The following is a 23,509-nucleotide window of genomic DNA, read 5'->3' on the forward strand; positions in this document are numbered from 1 at the left end:
CCTGTTTCTACGCTGTATCTCTAAAGTCTTTCTACAAGGCTGTATTATTGAAGCTAGAACGTTTTATCCACTTGGTTTCCCAAGTATGAGCGTAAAACTGAAATAGTTTGTAGTAATTAAAAATACAAGGTCATAACAGAGTTAGTTAAAAGTGACACACTCATAATACAGGGAGAGGGCATAACATGATTTCTTCCAAACTAAATCACTTGGTTTACTATAAAAAATAGTTTGGTATGTTGAGAGCTACCTTTTATGAAGACCCAAAGAAGGGTCTCGACTCATTGTCACCATTCCTTTTCTCCAGAGATGCTGCCTGACCCGCTGAGTTACTCCACGTTCCTTCCTACCTTTTATTTGGTGACTGATGGTAATTACTTTATCAGAGTTATCATGGTCAATTATAATTCACTTCTCTGAAGGTTCGTTTACAATTCCCGTTGGATCGTGAATCTCGGTAGAATGTGCAAAATTGTTAAGGAGTCTTGATGAGGTAGATGTGCAGTTGATTTGTCTGCTGGGAGTCTAGAATTGGGAGTTTGGGGCCAGTTAAACAGAACAGGTGAGAAGAAATGTTTGCAGTCCTCTAGGATTCAAAGGGAAAAGAAAGCATTCTGTTAATTTTGGGGGTACATGCTAACCATTATTAATAATAATGTTCTCGCTGCCGATTCCAATAAAATAGTGCTTCTGCTACATTGGTGTTTCCAAAATAACAAAAAAAAAGTTAATGCATGCATCCGCTTAAAGAACTCAACTTGCGTACTTAAAAGAGAAAATGAGTTATGTTGACCAGTGTGCTGTGTTGTAGATGTCAAAACTTTTCATTAATAAATACGTAAAGCCCAGAGGGTTTGGTTGCTCAGGTTTTACAGTCAGTCGCTTGTCCTTCTCCATCTGGCTTGGAATCCGTAAATCTTTGTGGGCTAATATTCCCATGACCCTCAGAATACTGAAGGTTGAGCCACACGACCTACATTCTTTGGCCATTGCACTGCATATTTAAATTCGGTTCTTAGAATATTGCTCTGGTAAATAGGAAGTGCCAGGAAAACAATTCAGAACATGCGTGTTCTTTTTTGGTGTCTGCAAAAGAAATAAGAAACTGGGCTGAGCTTGCGAATTCGCATTCCATTTTAATGGGTTGCACAATATTCTAGTTAAAGTGTTTGCAGGGATTGGTACTGGGAGCATTTCTGCATGTTTCCCTTCATTAGAATATTTTACGGGCTCATTGGAAGAGTCATACAGCGTGGTCACAGGCCATTTGGTACGGCTTGCCCATGCCAACCAGCATGCCCTGTCTACAATAAATAGCCCCACCTCCTGTGTTTGGCCCATAGCCCTGTAAACCAGTCCTATCTATGTAGCTTTTTCTGCCTGAACTACCTCCTTTAATGGCTCGATCCATATACCCACCACCCTTTTTGTGACATAAATTACCCCTCAGGTTTCTATTAAATCTTACACCCCACCTTAAACCTATGTCTTCTGTTCGTTTACTCGGTAAAAAATATTTGGGATGGTTCAAAGTGGCAAATACCGTGATTAATGTGGCTATCAATGGAATTGAAAATGGTGAACATTCATTTTGAATTGTAATAGCAACATTTTTTTACACTTAAGTTGGTACATTGGCAGATTAAATCGCTTTAGGTTTGTTTATTGTCATGTGTACCAAGGTACAGTGAAAAGTTTTGTTTTGCATGCTATCCAATGAAATCAGATAATACTACACATAAATACAACCAATCCAAACTTGAGTACAAAAGGTAGATTGAAGGGGAAGATTTGATGCAGAATATAATTTTCAGTAATGTAGTGCAAGATGACGCAGCGGTAGAGTTGCTGCCTTACAGTGCTTGCAGCACCGGAGACCCTGGTTCGATCCCGACTGCGGGTGCTGTCTACAAAGTTTATCCATTCTCCCCGTGACCACGTGGGTTTTCTCCGAGATCTTCGGTTTCTTCCCACACTCCAAAGACCTACAGGTATGTAGGTAAATTAGCTTAGTGTAAGTGTAAATTTTCCCTAGTGCGTAGAATAGTGTTAATGTGCGATGATCGCTGGTCGGTGGGCCGAAGGGCTTGTTTCCGTGCTGTATCTCTAACACTAAAATACTAAAACTAGTTCACCAGTTCCAGAGACAAAGTCGAGTGTCTACAATGAGGTGAGTGGAGTAGCCTAGCTTATGGTTCAGAAGCCTAATACATGTTGTATTTGTGCTGCAGCTGAGTCTTCCTCCAATTTGAAATCTTTTACCTTCCAAAGTACACAACATTACATTTTCCTGCACTTTGTACCCGATCACAAACTTTTCCCCCGCCTATCACTATGTCTCTACAAATTGTTTGTATTCTCACACTTTGCATCATCAGCACATTTGACTGCAGCACTTTCACTTCCTCCTAAGTCATTAATGGTCAATTAAATGGTTCCCATTCCAGCACTGATCTCCGCAGCCCTCCTCTGGTTACAGATCGCTGATATTAAAATGCTCCCCTCATTCCTACTGACCTGCTGTTTAGCCAATACCCAGTCCATGCCAATGTATTATCTTCAACACCATGAACATTTTTCAGTGGCCTTATTAAAAGTTTTTTGAAAATTCAAATGAATTATGTCGACTCTCGAAACCATCCTCCATTCCTGCGCCGTGCTAAGAACATTAGCCAATTAGAGCATTTAAAGTACTTCAATCCATTAAACCCAATAATGGAGAGAACCAGCTGTCATTTATAATAGACAAACGGAGCAGCCAATGTGCGAATAACCAATGGCTCGGAGCCAAAGCTAAACATATGCACAGAAGACTTGCCTTTGTGAGCGACTTTTTACTGCGTTATTGCAGTGTGGAAAGTGTAGTTTCCTCATCGCTATCCTTGTTCAAAATATTTTAGTGGAGTTTAAATGTTTTCAAGGTTAACAATTTTTAATCATTAGATGAGTGCAGACGTTAGTGGCATTTGAGCATTGATTGGACTCTGTGCTCTACCGGTATTCAGTTGTATCACAACACTGAAGGAATGTTAAGCGGGTTACCAGTGTGCATTGGGAATTACCACTTTATAACATTTGTAATAGTCACATTTTCATATGCAGGCGTGTCCAAAGGGAAAAATAATTACTTGGTTTAAAGGTCATATATTTGATATTTTATGAATATGACGACAATATGCCAAACAATGCAATGATTTAAAGCAATAAAAAATAGTGATTTGAGTATTACTCAATAGTGATTTGAGTATTGCCAAGCATGTCCCTCTATTTGGGTAAACCTATAAATTTGAGATGAATAAAATCAAAGTAAATACTGAAAAATTGTGGACTTTTATTCGGTGAAATAAATATGATAGAAATCTGCTTGTTGTTATTCACCCTGAAGAAGGGTCCCCGACCTAAAACGTCACCTACCTATGTTGTTTGGAGGTGCTGCCTGACCCGCTGAGTTACTCCCAGCATTTTGTGTGGTTTTTTGTTATTGAGTGCTCTGGTTCAAACGGTATCTTTCGAAACACATACAAAAATAAAATGATTTTACCTCAAAACATTGTGTTTTGTTACCAGTTTGCCTGTAGCATTATTAGGAAAAATGAAAATCTTTAGGTTTTTTGTTCCATTTTTAAATATCTGGTCAAATTATTTATTAATTCTGATTATTAACGATAGGAATGCTTTTGTTGATCTATGAAATTAAGCTGTCAGGCATTTCCTGATTAAAACTTGCACCCCGTTGAGCCCATCTGTAGTAATAAATCTGCAGTAAACGGGTAATGGAGTGGACTAATCTCAATGGCTAGTTTCCAGTAAGCCTCCTTAAATTTATTTTGGGCTGCACAAAACTTTCTTTGCAATACAAATGGTTTAAGTTAGAAACCCTTCAGGCGTAGAAGTTTTCCAACTAATGCAGTATTTTGCAGCTGTTGTATTGCTTATGCGCATAGATTTTATTTTCTGAAGCGTTCTGCAGAACTTCAGTGTTGCCGAAGGATATGTGTATCCAAGAGTAGGCGATTGGTTCATCTTGGCATTGTGAATGGAAACATTTTAATTCGAGCCAAGCAGAAAGTTGCTTCTTTCATATGCCAGTTATGTAATAGTGAGCCTATCTACTTGCCAGTTAAAGGGGGGAATTAACAAGCTGGTAACGCTATATGTATTTTATTATGTACTACATTATGTTGAGTGCAAAGCAAGGAACAGAGTATAAAGAAGTGGTCTGGGTCATGTATAATTTTAGTTTAGAGATACAGAATGGAAACTGACCTTTCGGCCCACCGAGTCCATGCTGGCCAGCGATTCCTGTTCACTAGCACTACATGTGTAAGCAGATCCTGACATTATGTTTGGTACAGACATTGTGGGCAGGACCTGGACCATTGCTGTACTTTTCTCTGTCCCAAGAGTGTCTAGTAAATGGGCATGAATGTGGCAAGTGGAGTGTATTGTAAGTAATGAGGTTTATATTTTATATGGAGGAATAGGGGGAATAATCGTTGAAAAGGAGAAAGCAATGATGTGTCCAAGTTCCTGAGGTACAAAGAAAATGGATACACAGCAAGCAATTTGGAAGACCAATAGTGCATTGGCTTGTATTTCCACAGTGTTCAAGTCAAGAGTATTCTTTTGATATATTCACCAGAACAATGAAATTCTTACTTGCTGCAACTTTATGGGCACATAAACAACTAAAAATAAGTATACAATGAATTATATTAAAAAATATTAAGCAGATATTCTAAGCAAACTAGACCATGATGGTGCAAAAATCAAAGTGTGTACAGCTTCCATAGTAGTGCCTAGTTTAGAGATACAGTGCAAAATCAGTCCCTTCGACCCACCGAGTCCATGCCGACCCGCGATCCCTGAACATTAACACTATCCTACACACATTAGGGACAATTTACACATACACCAAGCCAATTAACCTACATACTTGTGCGTCTCTGGAGTGTGGGAGGAAACCTAAGATCTCGGAGAAAACCCACGTGGCCACGGGGTGAACGTACAAACTCTCTACAGACAGCACCCGTAGTCGGGATCGAACCCGGGTCTCCAGCGCTGTAAGGCAGCAACTCTACCACTGCACCACTGTGCTGCCCTGTGGTGGTTTGGTGCTGAGCTAGGGTTGTGGTTTGGGCTGCGCAGGGCAGTTCAAGAACCGGATGGTTGATGGGTGGACACTGTTCTTGAACCTGAAAGTAATGGTTCTCAGGGCTCCTATACCTTCCTGGCGCTTAACAACAAGATGAGAACATGGGCCAGGCTGGTGTAAGTCTTTGTTAGCTTTGATCTTGGCTGCCATCTTGAGGTGGCACTTACTGTAGGCCCCTTTGGTGGTGGGGATGTGATGGACCAGGCAATGGACATCTGCTGGCTCCTTTGTTCTTGATCATTTGAGTTTCCCAACCATGCCCAGATGTAAGCAGTGAGTATGTTCTTCGATGTACACTTGTAGAAGTTTGCTGGAGTATTTGACGACGCGCTGAACCTCCTCAAAACTTATGAGGAAGTGGATGTGTTATGAGGTTTCTTCATGATTGCATCAGTGTGCTCGGTCTCGACCAGATCATAGTAAGACTTAGAAAAGGAAGGACGTCTTGCTAAAATGGTATAGATCATTGGGATGCACTTAAACTGTTCTAGTTCGCAGAATGGCTGAGCACTGAGCCTTATACCTACTTCTGCCTTGCTGTGCATTCTCTGAGCAAGTTTTTTTAATGTGATGAAATGCAGGCCAAATGCAAAGTGGCTTCCTTTCCTCGCCCCACCTTTTGAAATGTGTTGGAACAGTTCATGGAACATCAGAGTGCACTGAAATAAATCTTTGGAATTGATGGATTAATTGAAGTTTTTGAAAAATGGAAAATGTTTAAACATTGTTATTAATTTATCATCTGTCTGGCATCCATTCCCTTAACTGTTTCAAATTGCAGAGCCAAGAGAGACATAACAACAGCCCTATATTGGTTTAACTGCATTTATAGTAAAAGGCTTGGATAGAGTGGATGTGGAGAGGATGTTTCCACTAGTGGGGCTAGTCTAGGACCAGAGGTCATAGGCTCAGAATTAAAGGACGTTCTTTTAGGAAGGAGATGAGAAGGAATTTATTTCGTCAGATGGTGGTGAATCTGTGGAATTCTTTGTCACAGAATGCTGTGGGGGCAAAGTCAGTGGATATATTTAAGGTAGAGATAGATTCATGATTAGTACGAGTATCAGGTTATGGGGAGAAAGCAGGAGAATGAGGTTGGGTGTGAGAGATTGATCAGCCATGATTGAATGGTGGGGTAGACTTGATGGGCCAAATGGCCTAATTCCACTCCTATCACATGACCTTTAAAACGCTTCCATGGATATTAATTTCCACCATATTAAAAAATTAGGTTTCTTTTAGGTTTTATTGTCGCATGCACCGAGGTACAGTTCTAAATTTTTCTTTGGATGCTTTCCAAATCAAATAATGTTCACAAATACAATTTTCCTGCCTTAAAAATCAACAGAAATAGCCATTGAGCCATTGGTTTATCACATTGACACCCCTTTCTCCATAATTTACATGCACCAAATGGTGGAGTAACAGACTGAAGAAGGGTCTCGACCCAAAACGTTACCCATTCCTTCTCCCCAGAGATGCTGCCTCTCCCGCTGTTACTCCAGCTTTTTGTGTCTAACTTTGATTTAAACCAGCATCTGCAGTTCTTTCCTACGCACGAGAACACATTGTGTGACAAACTGTTCTCATTTTACTCAGTCCCTTTGCATTTTTAGAAAATACAAAGTAGTTGCCTATTAATTCAAGAGCAGATTTTTTATTTTTTACCGTGTCAATGCCAAAACCTTAGTGCTGATTTTTGAGTGCGACTCGTTTGTGTTCCCTCTGACACACGTTTTATGTCAGTGTCTGGAATTGTGGCATAACTGCATTTTCAATTTATCCTGTTTTGCTAATAACTCTAGTTTATTGGCTTCTCGACATGCCAGCACATGGGATCATAAAGACTTGCAGGCTGTTTAATCCATTGGCTCTGGAGAGCCACTGAGGACAATAATATTTGGCACATTACTTTATGGGTTATAGTACTTCAAGTGCTCACCCAGTGTCTTTCTAAATGCAATAACTGTTCTACTCCACCCTATTCTGGTACTGGGGTGGGGTGGGGGTGGGGGGGGGGGGGGGGTGGGGGAAATCCACTCATCCCTCGGTTGATAGCTGAGGAAAGTGCTTCCTTTCTTGTAACTGAACCGATGGCAAAGAAAGAAACGAAAAGGCTAGAGTAACTCAGCGGGTCAGACAGCATCTCTGGAGAAAAGAAATAGGTGACGTTTCGGGTCTACTCCAGCTTTTTGTGTCTATCTTCGGTTTAAACCATCATCTGCAGTTCCTTCCTACACATTGTATCTAGGGCTGTTTTATTAATCAGAAATTAATGTCCCTCAGATTTCAATGTTTTTTTTTTAAAAGGCACCCGTTAGTCGGGATATTCGTCATTAACATTTTCTTTCTCTGGCTACATCCATGTCAATTTTCTCTGCACCATCTTGAGTGCTATCATTCCCTTGGCTGTGACCACATCCTGTGCATGACTCGTGGTTAGCATATTTTTTGTCTTATTTTCCTGACCTTGTTTTATCTTGATTTGATGAAGGCAAGTACCTTGTATGTAATCTTAAACCAACTTACCCACCCATCCTGCTGCTGCAATGGATCTCTGGACATTCAGTTCAGGATTCCTTTTCTCCTGCAGATTCCTAAATATATGGTAGTGTTCATCAGCATTCTTAAATTTTCTCTACAATTAACCTAATCTCGAGCTTGATACTTTGAGCAATATTTGCTGTTATTTTTGTCGAATTCTGTGACTGAATTACATTAATAAAAGTCAAATGAGTTTAAAAATACAATTTACTATTTGCAACATATTTTAAAAAGGTGATAATCTGATCTCATCTGATTATTTTGTTATCGAAAGCTGTTCTTAGGAACTTCAGACCAACTGCATGAAATAAGCTAGAAATACCAACTGTAATCTTTGCACTATGTGTGGGTTTTCATGTGATATGCCATAATAAACTTAAATTCACACCATTAACTTGTTATCAAATCTCTTTGAAACACTTCAATGCTGCACACAAACTGACAATATTGATTCATTGTCAATTTGTTCATGCGGAATTTTTCAGGAATGGTACCAAAAAATGGGCCTTTTGGTGTCTGTATATCACACATGCTCTCCGCGTCTTCTCTTAACAAATGTTAGCAATGCACCTTTCCATCTCTTTTGCTTCATACCTCTCTGGCTTCTCCTTGACTGTGTTAATGTCATTCACCTCATCTGTTCACTGAGATACCAAGTTTCAGGTTCCAAACAAAGAAATGTTCTCCTGAATCTGCTATTGGAACTATAGGTGGTGATCTTATTGATAGTTGCATTAGAGGCATTCAAATCCATGTCGGGCACAGATGGGGGACAGAATGGACAGAATGATGAAGAATCAAGCTGAACAAAGAAAGCAGTTTGAGCAGTGAGTGCTATGGGGCTAGGGCTGAAAGGGAGACAGACTCAGTTACAGCTTTCCAATCAACAAACATAATCTTCAAGCCATTAATAATTCTTGGTTCATCATTTTGACACCCCATCTCTACAATTACAGTGCACAAGAACACACCATTTGGCAGGTAGACAAAAGTGCTGGAGAAACTCAGCGGGTGCAGCAGCATCTATGGAGCAAAGGAAATAGGCAACGTTTCGGGCCAAACTCCTTCTTCAGACTGATTTGGAAAACTGCTCTCATGGTGGTAAGAATCTGGGACCCAGTCTGAAGAAGGGCCTTGACCCAAAATGTCACCTCTCCGTGTTCTCCAAAAATGCTGCCTGTCCCGCTGCGTTACTCCAGCATTTTGTCGTCTTTAAGAATCTGGTAAAAGTGTTTGCACGACTATGGAGAGTTGTTCTTAAAGAGCAAACTCTGCACTGTTTTATGATCATGGCACCTAGTTCTGGTCCCAGATTGGGAGTGTTGCTCCTCACAATTAATGTGCTTCACTAAGAGTTTGCTAAGGGTTGTAAATTGATTCGACTACTTGATTTTAATTTTAAATCAGTCACCAATTACTTTCAGTATTACTTTCCTGTGTAATTTAGCTGCACGGATTTGTTTATCACAGTGAAGTGATTTCATTTTTAAGATGGGAGGGAGCATTCAGAGTTTGTAAAAATAAAATTTCATTGTAATGAAATGAAATAAACAATTAATTTCTCAGCAGATTTACACTCTAGGCCTATTATCAAATAACTTTGTTAAATAGAATATATTTTGGAGTATAATGTGGAACCTACTCGGCTCAGCCATAGACAGTGTTATATATGAATGTGCATGATTTGGAGAAGTGGGGGCAGTATGGTGGCACAACAATAGAGTTGCCGCCTTACAGTGCTAGAGGCCCAGCTTCAATTCTGATTATGGGTGTTTGTGTGTTCTCCTTGTGACCATGTGGCCTTTCTCTAGACGCATCTTGCAGGGATGGATTTAATAACTAGATTATCAGTGAAAGCAATGGATTCTGTTTCATGTGCAGGAAGGGATTATAATCTAACCTGTCCAGATTTGTAGAACCTCATGATTGCTGAGTCTTCCTCCCCTCGCCACATCATTAGAAATAACTTTTTTTCTCATCTGGATGGCATGCAATTTGTATTTAATGTTAAAATATTAGATTTGCCCTTTTTACAATGTAATTAAAGCTATGACATTTAGCTTTTCTGGTCTTTGCTTGAGTGAAGTTATTAGGTCAAAATCATCTGTTCTTGAAACTCATTGTGAAACCATGCTAGTTCTACTGCCATATATGGAAGAATAAAAACCGAGGCTACTTGCATTGATGTGTAAGTTGTGTTCTACACTAACTATTGTTAATGCTGTCTTAGTTTGTTTGTAATCTTTCTATTTTAACTCTGTAGACAATGAAGTATAATTGTAGGGGGAGGGAATGTTTGGTCCACAAATGTGGATATGTTGTGCTTCCCCCCCCCCCACTCTCCCATTCCCAGAAGCTTGGACATTTATTATGCATTGATTAATTGCCTCGTTAAGACACCCTGGCCAATTCATTGCGATTGTTCAACTGAAATATTTCATTATATCTCTGACGTGTATATTTATATTTACCTTTTAAAATCTATTCCATTTTACTGCCTTTCTAAAACAAGCGCCGTCCTTTGTTTAAGGAGAAATTTTAAAACTTGTATCTTTAATTTAACAATCAAATTGCACTTCGCTACAAGATTTCCTTGGATTCAGAACTAAAGTGTGTGTCACAGATTTTCAAGCTCCCTGTTTCGAACCAAATTGTCAGAAACTGTTTTTAAGATTTGACTCTTAAGTTGTTTAGATCCTGCAAACAATTTAAGATTTGACTCTCTTAGATTGTTTAGATCGTGCAACAACAGAATGCAATTTTAATGGAGTTTTATGTCGGCGCTTAAACTGAATCTTGGAGCTTATTTTCTGTGTAAATATTTAGTGGTCTAGAGAATGCTGTGAACTCACACGCTGCACTATTGTTACAGTTGCGCGGAGAAAGATGGCAGAACAGGAGCCAACCGTGGAGCAGCTAGCAGCCATTGCCGCTGAGAATCAGGAAGAGGAGTCTGCAGTGGGTTACAAACCACCAGCACAGAAAACTCTGCAGGAGATCGAGGAGCTGGACAAAGATGACGAGAGCCTCAGGAAGTACAAAGAGCTACTGCTGGGGAACCGTGGTCAAGTTAATGGTAGGTCAAGCTGTTTTTGTTCAATTGAATTTCAACTGAGCTCTTATAATTTTATCTGGGTTATAGGTGTGCTGGAACCTGTAGCGTTAATTCTGTTCTTTCCTTCATATACTTATGCAGCTTCTTTTTAAATGCACCACACATTCCCTTCAATGCTTCTCTGGTAGCAGGTTCTACATTCTTGCTGTTTATTTTTAGCTGAAGGCATTTCTAGTGCATTTCCTTACTAACAATCTTGTATTTCTGGTCTCTGGTTATCCTCTTTCCAACAATTGAAACAATCTCCGTCTATACCTGCTGAATTTGTTCATCATTGTAAAGGCCTCTATTTAGTGACCTCTTTGGCCATCATTCCTCCAGACAACATACAGTCTGTCTAACCTTTACTGGTGTGCTTATCATCATCTGATATCATCATCGCAAAAAGACACAGATGATGCACATTGTCTCTGCATTTCTGTATGATTTGATTATTTTCATGTGGCTTATAAAGTGCATTTTCAGAATTACAGCTGATCCTTGAGTAGCATTACACTCAGTCATTTATACTCTGTCATTTCCTCTCCCTCCAGCCCCCACCCCAACCACAATGCCTTTCAAAACCAGTTCTACATGTTTTAAAAATCTTTGTTAACTGCAGGCAAATATGACCCTTCATTTAAAATATGACCCGTCATTCATTTCTACCCAATGAATTTATTATCTTATTGAGGTGTAGCAAATCATGAGAGGAATAGATCGGGTAGATGCACAGAGTCTCTTGCCCAGAGTAGGGGAATCGAAGGCCAGAGGACATAGGTTCGAGGTGAAGGGGAAATGATTTAACAGGAATTTGAGGGATAACGTTTTTACACAAAGGGTGGTGGGTGTATGGAACGAGCTGCCAGAGGAGGCAGTTGAGGCAGGGACTATCCCAACATTTAAGTAACAGTTAGGTGCATGGATAGGACAGTTTTTTGGGGGATATGGTCCAAACCTCGGCAGGTGGGACTAGTGTAGCTGGGATATGTTGGCCAGTGTGGGCAAGTTGGGCCAAAGGGCCTGTTTCCATGCTGTATCATTCTATGACTCTAATTTCTTCAAAGAGTGAAAACATGTTTGAAGAAGGGTCCCAACACGAACCATCACCTATCCATGTCTTTCTGAAATGCTGCCTGACCCGCTGAGTTACTCCAGCACTTTGTGCCTCAGGCCTGGGCTGCAGTGTTTCTTCTGAATGTAGGGGCACCATTAACTATTAATGGGATGTCATGCTGAACATCTGTGGGCAGGCAGAATAATTGATCGAGTGTAATGCGACTTAAAGATTCGCTGTGGCTCAAAAAATACACTTGATAGCCTAGCATAAAAATAATCAAATCATGCACTGAAAAGACATAGATATAACGTAGATCTTTACTTTACATTATTACTTTATTGTCATTGTAGTCGTGCATACAACAAAATTCAGGCGCATGTACAAGATAAAAAATGACAATAAAATAACAGCAAAAAAGTGAGAAAAATAAAAATTGTTCATACACTCACGTGCACATGCTGTGACACATACTGTGACACATACACACAGATTCACACACGCAAAGACATTATGCCTACATATGCACCCATACCAGAATATAAGATATTGCACTCTAGAAGATATTGCACGGAATAGTATTAAAAAATAAATATTATAAATGAATATATCAGGATTGCAGAAAGGTAGGTATTGTAGAGTATAAATATTGACTATGGGAGGGGGGATGCTTTCAGTACAGAGTTCAGTGTGGTGACGGCCTTAGGATAGTTTGTTGGTCATGTGGTGTGCGCCTTGATGGACCTGTAGTGCTTTCCTGAGGGTAGAAAGGCAAGCAAGTGATGTACGAGGTGAGATGAGTCCTTTAGGATGCAGGATGCCTTCCGCAGGCAACGGGAGCTATTCAGTGCTTCTTAAACTGGTGAATAGTTCACCCAAGGGCGAATTAAATTATTTTGGGGTGAATGAAACTAGAGGGGTGAATGAAGGGTGAATTACTTAATTTATTCAGATATTATACACCAGGGTGAATGAGACGAAAATTACCCAAAAAACATAAGAAAATTTAGTCGAGGGTGAATGAAATTTTGTGATAAAGACTCATGGGTGAATGACACTGAAATAGTTTAAGAAGCACTGCTATAGATGTCTTCCAGGGCAGGCAGATGTGTGTCGGTGATCTTCTAGGCTGTGTTGATGACTCTCTGCAGAGCCTTCTTGTCAGCCGCGGAGCTGTTGCCGTACCACATCAGGATACCAAGGATGGAAAACAGTCCTAATAATCATGTCTTGGTAATGTCCAGAGCTGTCTGTACTTTCTGAGGTGGCTCCGCTCGTTCAACGTCTGCAGTAAGATGCTGCAGATGTTCTATCAATCGGTGGTGGTCAGCGCCATCCTCTTCGCTGTCATGTGTTGGGGTAGCCGGGCCAAGGCCGCGGACACCAACAGTATTAACAAGCTCATCAGGAAGGCTGGCTCCGTCCTGGGGGTGGAGTTAAATTCATTCGAGGGGAGGATGCTCCTCTAACTGCGGGAGCATCCTGGACAATACAGCTCACCCCGTCCATGACACACTGGTCAACCTGAGGAGTACCTTCAGCAACAGACTGGTTCCACCAAGATGCAGCACAGAACTCCACAGGAGATCCTTTTTCCCTGTGGCTATCAAACTGTACAACTCCTCCCCCTAATGTCGTGGGGTTGACCCCAATCCTGGACTTTCCATTCGTCACTTTAATTTCATGTATCTTGGTGTGTTTTATGACTGTTGGCAGACCAATTTCACTCCTGGGATAAATAAAGTTCTATCATATAATGTGGGGTGGGTTTTATCACGTCAGTATCAAGGTAAATGTCTCTGATTGGATCTTTTGTGTTGTATAAGAAACCACTTTGTTTCAGTTTGACACCGATTCTTATTCCAGCTAACGTTTTTCATACAATTAAGCATGATCCCATAACTGGTGATGCAATAAAAATGATTTGCATTGTACCACGACTTTAGACGTCAAATCTGCAAGTGTCATTTATGCTACTTCTCTTTTTCAAATCTCCTTTGGCAAATGTTGGAGTCCATTTTGAGTTGCCTCGAGGCATTTTTCTGCTTTTTAGAAGCTGGTTAAAAATGGTTTTGTTGTGTATTTCACAAAATGGTGCGCAATTTAATCTTGAGTTGATTTGGTTCAAGATGAAAGCGAGTGTGATAAAGATCAACATGTCTTGCACCTCATATGATTCTAACAAAATAAAGCATGCTTGAGGGAGATTTTTCCCTGGAGAACAATCTGGTTGCTATGAATCTGAGAGTCAGCTGCCAAAACAGCTCATAAATATCACGTGTCCAGTGAACAAGACTTGTTGGGATCTGGATCCGTTTCATGTGGGAAAGGAGTTAAAATGATCAGCTGAGCTTACTGATCACTGCCATGGTCTGTGATGGAAATAGGTCAGAACAAATGCTGATAGAAACAAGCTGGGTGGACTTGGTTCATTTTAGTTGAGAGATAGAGTAAGGAAACGGACCTGTCGGCCCACCAGGTCGGTGCAGACCATCAATCACTCACTCCCACTAGTTCTATGTTATCTTGCTTTCATATCCACTCCTAACACACTCGGGGCAATTTACAGGAGCCAATTAACCTGCAAACCCACACATCTTTGGGTTGTGGGAGGAAACCCACGCAGTCACAGGGAGAACATGCAAACTCCACACAGGCAACACCCAAGGTCGAGATCAAACCCAGGTCCCTGGCGCTGTGAGGCAGCGGCATTGTGTCGCCCAACTAAGTTTTGGTTTTGTCGCCACTATCTCCCCCTTTATGGTTCAGCAGACTTTTAAGGTCAAAAGGAATGGAAGTACATTTGCACAAACCAGCATCTGCAGTTCTTTCCTACACATAAAATCTAAAGTTCCCAGCGAATAACTCCAACCCCGTCTCGCCATGTTCCATTGTAATACCAGATTTACCAAACATTACAACTGTTCAGGAATCCAGTATATTATTGTGGAATATAAACCACATTGCAGGTTTAGTCATTGCAGATTTGATAGATTCAGAAGACAGCACTATTTATCAGAGCTCAGAACATTAGGAGTTCCAGTCAGGGTGGAAATTGAAATTGAATTTTAATAGGTACTTTGAGGAAGCTTTTTCCACCATAAATTTATGAACAATCAGATGTAGTTTTTTTTTAATGTAGATCAAAATGGCATATTTTAATTCTAATAGGCATAGTTTTTCTGGCTTGTCAGTAGTGAATATCTCTAAAGCCAGCATCTATTGACCACCTTTCATCAGTTTTAAGGCAGTCAGCGAGTGCCGTAAACGGCTGCATTTTGGGAAGTGAAATAACTCATAAGGTGCTCTGAGTTTCAGGATGTCAAAAGGAATGTTTCAAAGATGGGATGATAAAATGACACTTAACAGGAATCAACAACAAAAAAATGGAATAAAGGTTGAAGTTGCAATGTAGGTGGGGGAGGATGGCTGGGTCGGTGAAAGGTTGGGGCCAGGTTGCTGTGGCAATAAGGTGCAGTCAGACATAATGATGGCAGTTAGTGATAATACAGAATGAGGTGTGTATAATATTGTGAAATACAGGCTGACAGATTGCCCAGTCAGTCTATACTGATGGAGCGAGAACAGCCAGTATCACAGATAGACACAATGCTGGCATAACGCAGCGAGTCAAGGAGCATCTCTGGAGAAAAACTGACGTTTCTGGTCGGACCCCTTCTGAGTCTGAAGAAGGGTTGCAACCCAAAATATTACCTGTTCTTTTTCTGGAGTGCTGAAATTATGGAATGCTGGAGTGATTTAGCTGGTCAGGCAGCATCTCTGGAGAAAAAGAATAGGTGACGTCTACAGAAGGGTTCCAGCCCAGAATGTTGCCTATATTTCTCCAGAGATGCTACCTGACCCGCTGGGTTGCTCCACCATTTTGTCTATCTTTGGTATAAACCACAAAGATCAAAACACAAAGTGCTGGGGGGGTCCACGGGCCAGGCAGCATCTAGGAAGGGAATGGACAGGTTATGTTTTGGGTTGAGAATGTGATAAAAAGCCTGGAATGCTGCCGTGTGTCCAGATGGAAGATGAGGTGGTGAATTTATTTGTATATTTCTTTAGTTTGGTTGTTGGACTGGATAAGGTGCCAGACTGGCTTTTCAGAGATTCTCCCTCACTCCAACCAAGTTCCTTTCCCAAAGCAGTAGAGTTGCTGCCTTCCAGCGCCAGAGACTCTGGTTCGATCCTGACCACGGGTGCTGTCTGCATAGAGATTGTACGTTCACCCTGTAACCTCATGGGTTATCTCTGGATGTCTGGTTTCCTCCCACACTCCAAGACATGCAGGTTTGTAGGTTAATTGGCTTCTGTAAATTGTAAAATTGTCCCTAGTGTGTATGGGATAGCGCTAGTGTACGGGATGTTTGCTGATCCACGCGGCCTGTTTCCTCGCTGTATCTTGTCTAAAGTCAGTCTGCCATATGATTGTTACACTCATAATCTACTCGGTGTTTTATACTCTTCACTAAATATTAGGATCAAACCTTTACATCTCCACTTTGAAAGAGAGATCACAATGATGATCCTTAAGAGCTTTTATGGAGATGGGTTAGGACTTTCAAGTTGAGTATCCTTGTCATACAATTGTGGGTCATTTGCCAGGTGACTATTGTTACAGCTGTGGTCCATGTCTGTTGGTCGCTGAATTTTTAGTTTGTAAATGCTTGGTGTATGCCTGCTTTGAATTTTTTAAAAAGAGCTATTTTGTTTGGATTTTTAAGGAATGCAATGTTATGTTTGAACATGAATCGCTAAATACAAGTTGAACCTTGAACATTATCAGTCAGACGACTCCCAATGGTTCAAGATCAGAATGCTTTTGTGTTCTTGAACTCAACACCCTTGAGAATGCGACACTTCAGAGTTCACCTGAAAGTTAATGGTATATAAATGTCAACTAGATTTTTCTTGGTGATTTCAATTTGCCATGTTGTCTGGAGACACCAGGTTTGGAAAGCAGTTTCTTATTACATTTTTTTGTTTACTTGCAGATCCTAAGGTTCCAAATGTCCAAGTGATCCGTTTATCATTGATGTGTGCAACTGCACCTCATCCCTTAATTCTGGATTTAACAGGTGAGTCAAACACCCTACATAACATTTAATGTGTAGAACAGTGCATGTGCAAACCTCAAAACAATGCACAATATGTTCAGTTGCAGCTTTATCTGTGGTGGCACGGTGGCGCAGCGGTAATGTTGCTGCCTTACAGCACCAGAGACCCGGGTTCGTTCCTGACAGCATCTCTGGAGAAAAAGGATAGATGATGTTTCGGATCGGAATCCTTCTTCATACTGCAGAGGGATCCCGAACCGAAACGTCATCTATCCTTTTTCACCAGAGATGCTGCCTGACCCACTGAGTTATTCCAGCACTTTGTATCTACCTTTGGATCACCCGTTCGCACTAGTTCCATGTGATTCCACTGGGGGCAATTTACAGAGTCCAATTAACCCATAAACCCGCACGTCTTTGGGGTATGGGAGGAAACCAGAGCATTTCATAGGCTGATGGCCAGAGGGGAGAGATTGAAGAGGGACGTCAGAAGTAACATTTTCATTTGGCAGTTCTTTTTTGGAATGAGCTGCCTGGAGAAGCTTTAGAAGCGGGTACAATTATGACTTTCAAAAGACATTTGGACAGATCTATGGATGAGAGATATGAGGCAGGTGCAGGCAGATGGAACTGGCCCAGCATGTCTATTTGGACAGCTTGGATAAGGTGGGCCAAAGGGATGTGGGAGGAAACTGGAGCACCCGGAGGAGACCCATGCAGTCACAGGGAGAGCGTACAAAAACTACACACAGACACAGACACCCCCCCTCCCCCCCCCGGAATGAAACCCGGGTGTCCGGCACTGTGCCACACTTTAACAACTTTCTAAAGTACTACTTGGTTTCTGGCACACTTTGAAATGCTTTTGTATATTCCTGTGCGTCCGAAGGCGTGTTTAGCCGAATGTCCCAACTAGTGAGGTCCATCAGTATTTCTTGGTCTGAGTTTAACCAACTGTCTTTAATTTCAGGTGACCTTGACAACTTTAAAAAGAATCCTTTTGTACTCAAAGAGGGTGTTGAATACAAGATAAAAATTAGCTTCAAGGTTTGTTTCCGTTTTTAGAAATATCTTACTGACATTTTTTAATATACAGTCAACGCTCGTTGTAACAGACCATGGGGTCCATTATTGTCGTTTGTCCGCTATAACTGAGTAAAGGAATTGCTCCAATTCCTAACGGTCACGCTGTGAAACACTTGTTTTCTAATATAAAAACAGCTAAAAGTGTATTTTGTTACTGCAAGCTAAAGTCACTAAAGGTTGTTTGTTACATTGTTTCATTGGGTTAACTGTTGATCTAAGCAATTCATTGTCACATTCAATGCCTTGTCACTTTCCATGGCTCCGCAATGTAACTCGCAGCCTGTATTCTTAAAAGGACGGACCGTTCGGAAGAAGGGTCTCGACCCGAAACGTCATCTATTCCCTTCTATCCAGAGATGCTGCCTGAGTTACTCCCGCATTTTGTGTCTATCTTTGGTGTAAACCAGCATCTGCAGTTCCTTGCGTAGGAAATAATTTGGAATTCTCTTCCACACAAGGCAGTGGAGGCCAATTCACTGGATGAATTTTAAGAGTTGGATAGAGCTCTAGGGTCTAGTGGAATCGAGGGATATGGGGAGAAGGCAGGCACAGGTTTCTGATTGTGGATGATCAGCCATGAATCACAATGAATGGCGGTGCTGGCTTGAAGGGCCAAATGGCCTCCTCCTGCACCTATTCTCTATGTTTAACTGAAGATTCTGGTGTAAATCGAAGGTAGGCACAAAATGCTGGAGCAACTCAGCGGGACAGGCAGCATCTCTGGAGAGAAGGAATGGGTGACGTTTCGGGTCGAGAAACCATCAGTCTGAAGAAGGGTCTCAACCCGAAACGTCACCCATTCCTTCTCTCCAGAGATGCTGCTGGTCCCGCTGAGTTACCCCAGCATTTTGTGTCTATCTGCAGTCCGCTATAACTGAAACCCATTATAACGTGGTCTGTAATAACAAGGGTTTACTGTAATTAACATTTTCTGTTCCATACTTGGTTTCCAGTATTCAAGCAATCCACGTTGCCTCATCCTACTTACATTATTCTGGCTGCTCGAAATAGCACAGGGAAAACCACAATTGTGGGAGCCATTATGCACGCAGTTCTTTGGATGTATTAATCAGCTCTGGCATATCATCAAGCATTGTGTTTGTGGGACTACATCCACTTCATTTGAACAATGCTTAGACTTTGGAAGAATGACTGTTTGGGTCTAATTTTAGACTTTTGTGTCAGTATCTCATTCCTGTGTTGTATGAAAGGGAAAATCTCAGGCTGGGAAAACTGGCAGAAAAGTCAGAGTAATCCAGTGGGGAAAATTAGGAAGTTGGCAAATTAAAATGAAACTAACTGCTTTGTTGTAGCTACAAAGATTATTTTAATATCTACCAGTCACACCCATATAGACTGAAGCAACGACTGTGCATGTGGTTGCATGGGTTGGTAGCACACCAAAGTGGAGTAAAACACAATGTTGGAGGAACTCAATGGGTCAGGCAGCATCTACAGAGGGAATCTACGACAGGTGATGTTTTGGATCATTCCATCCACAGATGCTGCCTGACCACCCGCCCCCTGCAGAATTCCTCCAACACTATGTCGTACTCAGGATTCTAGTGTCTGCAGTTCCTTGTCTCCATTTGGCAGTCATGGATACCTGTTCTTTGTGGCTTCATTTATTTCCGCTGACTGCAGCCAGTTTGCTGCTTTGCCTGTAAGTTGTGGCCTGACTTGCTCACAGGCCAACGATAAGCCAGAGGAGCTGTTGCAAAAAACAGCAAATTCTAGTGAGCAGGTGAACGGCAGACGAGGATCTTCAGATGCTGGTTTTCAAGTGAAGACACAAAATGCCCCAATATGGATCAACATGGTCTACAACTAAACTTAGGGTAGGCGTGAAAGTCGAACGCTTGGACAGCACATGTATGATGGTGCAAGGTTAATGTGTGAGTGTAACATGTATGTAAGTGGGAAGATAAACATGTTAGAGTGGGATGTATAACACGCACGTGTGTTGGTAACAGGCATGAACATGCAGAAACATGGAACTGCAGGTGCTGGTTTGCACAAAGGGACACGGTGCCGGCTGGAGTGGGCCATGCAGCATCTCCGGAGAATATGGATCGGTGTTTTTTTTTTGAGGCGGGACACTACTTCAGACTGGTGATGGGAGGGGAGGGGAAGGGGGGTGAAAGCTGGAAGCGAGGTGGGGGTGGACAAAGCCTGATAGGTGGATACAGAAGAGAAGGGTTTTACAAAGGCCAGGGATGAAAAGACAAAAAGTGTGAGATGATAGAAAAGGTAGAAATTGTGAAGCCAGAGGAAGGAATATGGGGGGAAGAGGAGAAATGGATGCGCATCCAGGTAAGCGAGCAGGGGTTTGTAAGTTAGTTACCTACAATGGAAAATTCAATGCTTGTATCATTAGGTTGTAAGATACCCAATTTTAAAGAAAGACCTCAACCTTGCGGAGAGAGAGATGACTTGAAATCCATTCTTGTATCCACTGTAGACAAAAGTACTGGAGAAACTCAGCAAGTGAGGCAGAATCTATGGAGCCAAGGATCTAGGCAATGTTTCGGGCAGAAATCTTTATTCAGACTTGTATCCACTGTGCCTGGTGTATAGTTTTAAAATTGTGGATCTTTTTCCTTGTGTGCAATGCAACTTCATGCCAGTAGGAAATGCACGGTGAGGTAGATTGCTAAATGCAGACCCTTATTTCTGAGAACTGTGTATTTCATGCAAGTGATTAGCCATCCAATCTACTTTCAACCTCTCTATTTCTCCAGGTTAACAAAGAAATCGTTTCTGGGCTGAAATATATTCAGACAACGTCTAGGAAATCTATAAAAAGTGAGTACATGGGGCGCAAATGTGTTATGTGATCTCAATCTAGCCTGTCTAATATGTCGTGAGAATCTTTACAGTTGCAAATTCCTTGCACCCTTTTTGTCCTTTTGACTCCAACAAACAGGTCAGATGTTTCTCAGTGAAGTATTTGTTTTAAGATAGGTTTGGTAAGACAAGTTTAGAGATACAGCATGGAAATATGCCCTTCGGCCCACAGGGTCCATGCCGACCATCAGTCGCCCGCAATGTTATTCTACACACTTGGGCCAATTTATAGAAGCCTGTAAACCTACACGTCTTTGGAGTGTGGGTGGAAACCATAGCACCCGGAGGAATCCCACTCCGTCACAGGACATGGTTTATACATAGTCCCCCCATTTCAGGATACCATAATGTTTGGGACACCAATGTCATGTAAATGAAAGTAGTCATGTTTAGTATTTTGTTGCATATTAAACTCAACCATGGTGGCGCAGTGGTAGAGTTGGTGCCTCACAGCGCCAGAGACCCGGGCTAGATCCTGAGAATGGGCGCTGCCTGTAGGGAGTTTGTACGTTCTCCTTGTTTCCATGCTGTATCTCTCTAAGTAGAATTGTTTGTGTGACTTGAGATGTATAATGGAGAGTTTACTAAAACATTGGACTTGTTTTGTTTCCTCTTGTTCATTTTGAACAGTCGATAGCACTGATTACATGGTTGGGAGTTACGGCCCGCGGGACACCGAGTACGAGTTCCTCACAACACAGGAGGAAGCACCAAAGGGCATGTTGGCGAGGGGCAACTACGTGGTCAAATCCGAATTCACTGACGATGACAAATTCAATCACCTCTCCTGGGAGTGGCAGCTCAACATCAGGAAAGACTGGAAAGAATAATCAATGCCAGGCTGGCTGTAGTCCCATCCGATAGTTTAAAAAAAATCACAAAAATACACCTCCTGTACCAAAGTTAGCTTTTTTGAAACAAAACAAAATCATATTAGATTTGTACTGCACAGCGCGATCATTGGCAAAATAAATCAAATTTTTTTTTGGTAAGACACAGGTCAGATGCATGGCTACGTTCCATTCTCCTGTCTCATTTTAATTCTTCCCCCGTTTTTTTTTGTTCTGCCAACAGCTGCCTTTTGCAGGAGGGGAGAGAGGGGAGCTGCAGTTTTATTTTAAAGAGAAAATGATGTGTAAATCAGGCTTGGCTTGATGCCCCACCTTGGGGGGTTTTGACTGCTGCTCTGTTGCATTAACGCAGTGCTAAACCTTGGAAACCTACGTGGTCACAATGTTTAATCTAGGCGGAAGAATATAATATAAAGCTTTAGAGGCTGTTTTTTTTCTTCTCAGATTTAATAAATCCTGTAATTTTTATTGTGTAACCATGTTGCCTTATGTACGCTAAAATTGTTTATGGAAATCAAAGAGAAAAAAAATCATGAATTTCTTAATCGTCTTTTATACCAGCATGGATTTAAAGCCCTTTGTTTTTCTGTCTGGGAATTGGTGGGCGTGCTTCCACAATAAAGCTAGTCTGATCAGTGATGACATTTCTGAATGAATACACTCCTGTTTAAAAAATAAATAAATAGTGTTTGTATATAATGGAGTATTGAAGGTGTATGTTTGGGAGGGGTTATTTTCTGCTGTCTTTGGCATGTTGTGGGGAGATATGGTGAGGATCTTGTACTGCTTTGCATGTTGTAGCGGATGCAAAATGGAGCTGTGTGAACATTTTGAACAGTAGATGGTGCTGGTAATATATTGTTTAAAAAATGCTCTTCTTTTTTAAACTTGTCTTGAGTGTTGGAAAGAGATGGTCTGGATAATGTTATGTCTCTTTGTATTTTTGTGCCACACATCAGTCTGCCTCAGTATTTCATCCGCTCTGGATTCTCTGCTTCGTTGTCCAGCTAATTTTGACTAGTTCTCGTTTTTGAACTTGGCATATTTAAGAAATAATGTTCTAAGCAGCCGGCATACATCATTGGTAGCCATTGTGGTTAGAACTGGGACCAAAATTGATTTTTTTTTTTTTTACCTGTTTGTCTTGCCATAGCCCTGCTCTTCCCCTTTTCAAATGGATTTTATTTTTATTTTTTTCGTTCTCTTCTGACTCCTGTGTAGACTGGACATTAGCAGGTAAAAGAACAATACCATAATTTTCACAGCAAGAATAATAAAATATTCAGACTAAAATATTTGGGTTTTTCTTTTTAACAATCAAAAAAAAAACTTGCGTTTATGGAACACTTCTAAATGTATCATCAAGGTTCCTCCACACGGGACTGTTACCGAATAGGATTATCCCTGTTTGGTTCATTATTGTCACGTGAACCAAGGTATATTCCACAAATAAGCTTTATTCCGATTATTGGAAAACAAGAACAGTGCAAAAACATTCTCCTGACATTCTCAGCTGCTAAACATACATTCATTAGTGTTATCTTTGGTAGGGTCACAAGACTATCATTATACCTGGCACCCTTGTCACTCATGTGCCCTCCCTGGGGTGATATCTCTTCCCTCGTTTCAGGGGAGTCTCCACCACAACCTGCCCTCCAATGTCCGGCTGGGGAAGGACCCTAGACTGGTCCTCCCCTACAGAGCCTTGGCGTTGGTTGCACCGAGCTTCAGCGCGCCCCTCAGCACTACTCTGGTGGGGTCACAGTTTAAGGATAAGGGGGAAATCTTTTAGGACCGAGATGAGGAAAACAT

General features: G+C 41.3%; 1 protein-coding gene across 2 annotated transcripts in view; it reads left to right on the forward strand.

Annotated features, from left to right (window-relative positions):
- Nucleotides 1-22,990, forward strand: part of arhgdia (Rho GDP dissociation inhibitor alpha) — a 33,679-nt gene extending 10,689 nt beyond the window's left edge. For both annotated transcript variants that reach the window (XM_033044191.1, XM_033044192.1), the window contains exons 2-6: nucleotides 10,572-10,775; nucleotides 16,851-16,934; nucleotides 17,884-17,960; nucleotides 20,741-20,804; nucleotides 21,477-22,990. In XM_033044191.1, the coding sequence (XP_032900082.1) occupies nucleotides 10,586-10,775; nucleotides 16,851-16,934; nucleotides 17,884-17,960; nucleotides 20,741-20,804; nucleotides 21,477-21,676 (615 nt within the window). In that variant the 5' untranslated portion in view covers nucleotides 10,572-10,585 and the 3' untranslated portion in view covers nucleotides 21,677-22,990. The remainder of the gene's footprint in view (nucleotides 1-10,571; nucleotides 10,776-16,850; nucleotides 16,935-17,883; nucleotides 17,961-20,740; nucleotides 20,805-21,476) is intronic.
- The last annotated feature ends 519 nt before the right edge of the window (nucleotides 22,991-23,509 follow it).

Source organism: Amblyraja radiata, chromosome 26 (assembly GCF_010909765.2).
Source record: "Amblyraja radiata isolate CabotCenter1 chromosome 26, sAmbRad1.1.pri, whole genome shotgun sequence".
NCBI lineage: Eukaryota > Metazoa > Chordata > Chondrichthyes > Rajiformes > Rajidae > Amblyraja > Amblyraja radiata.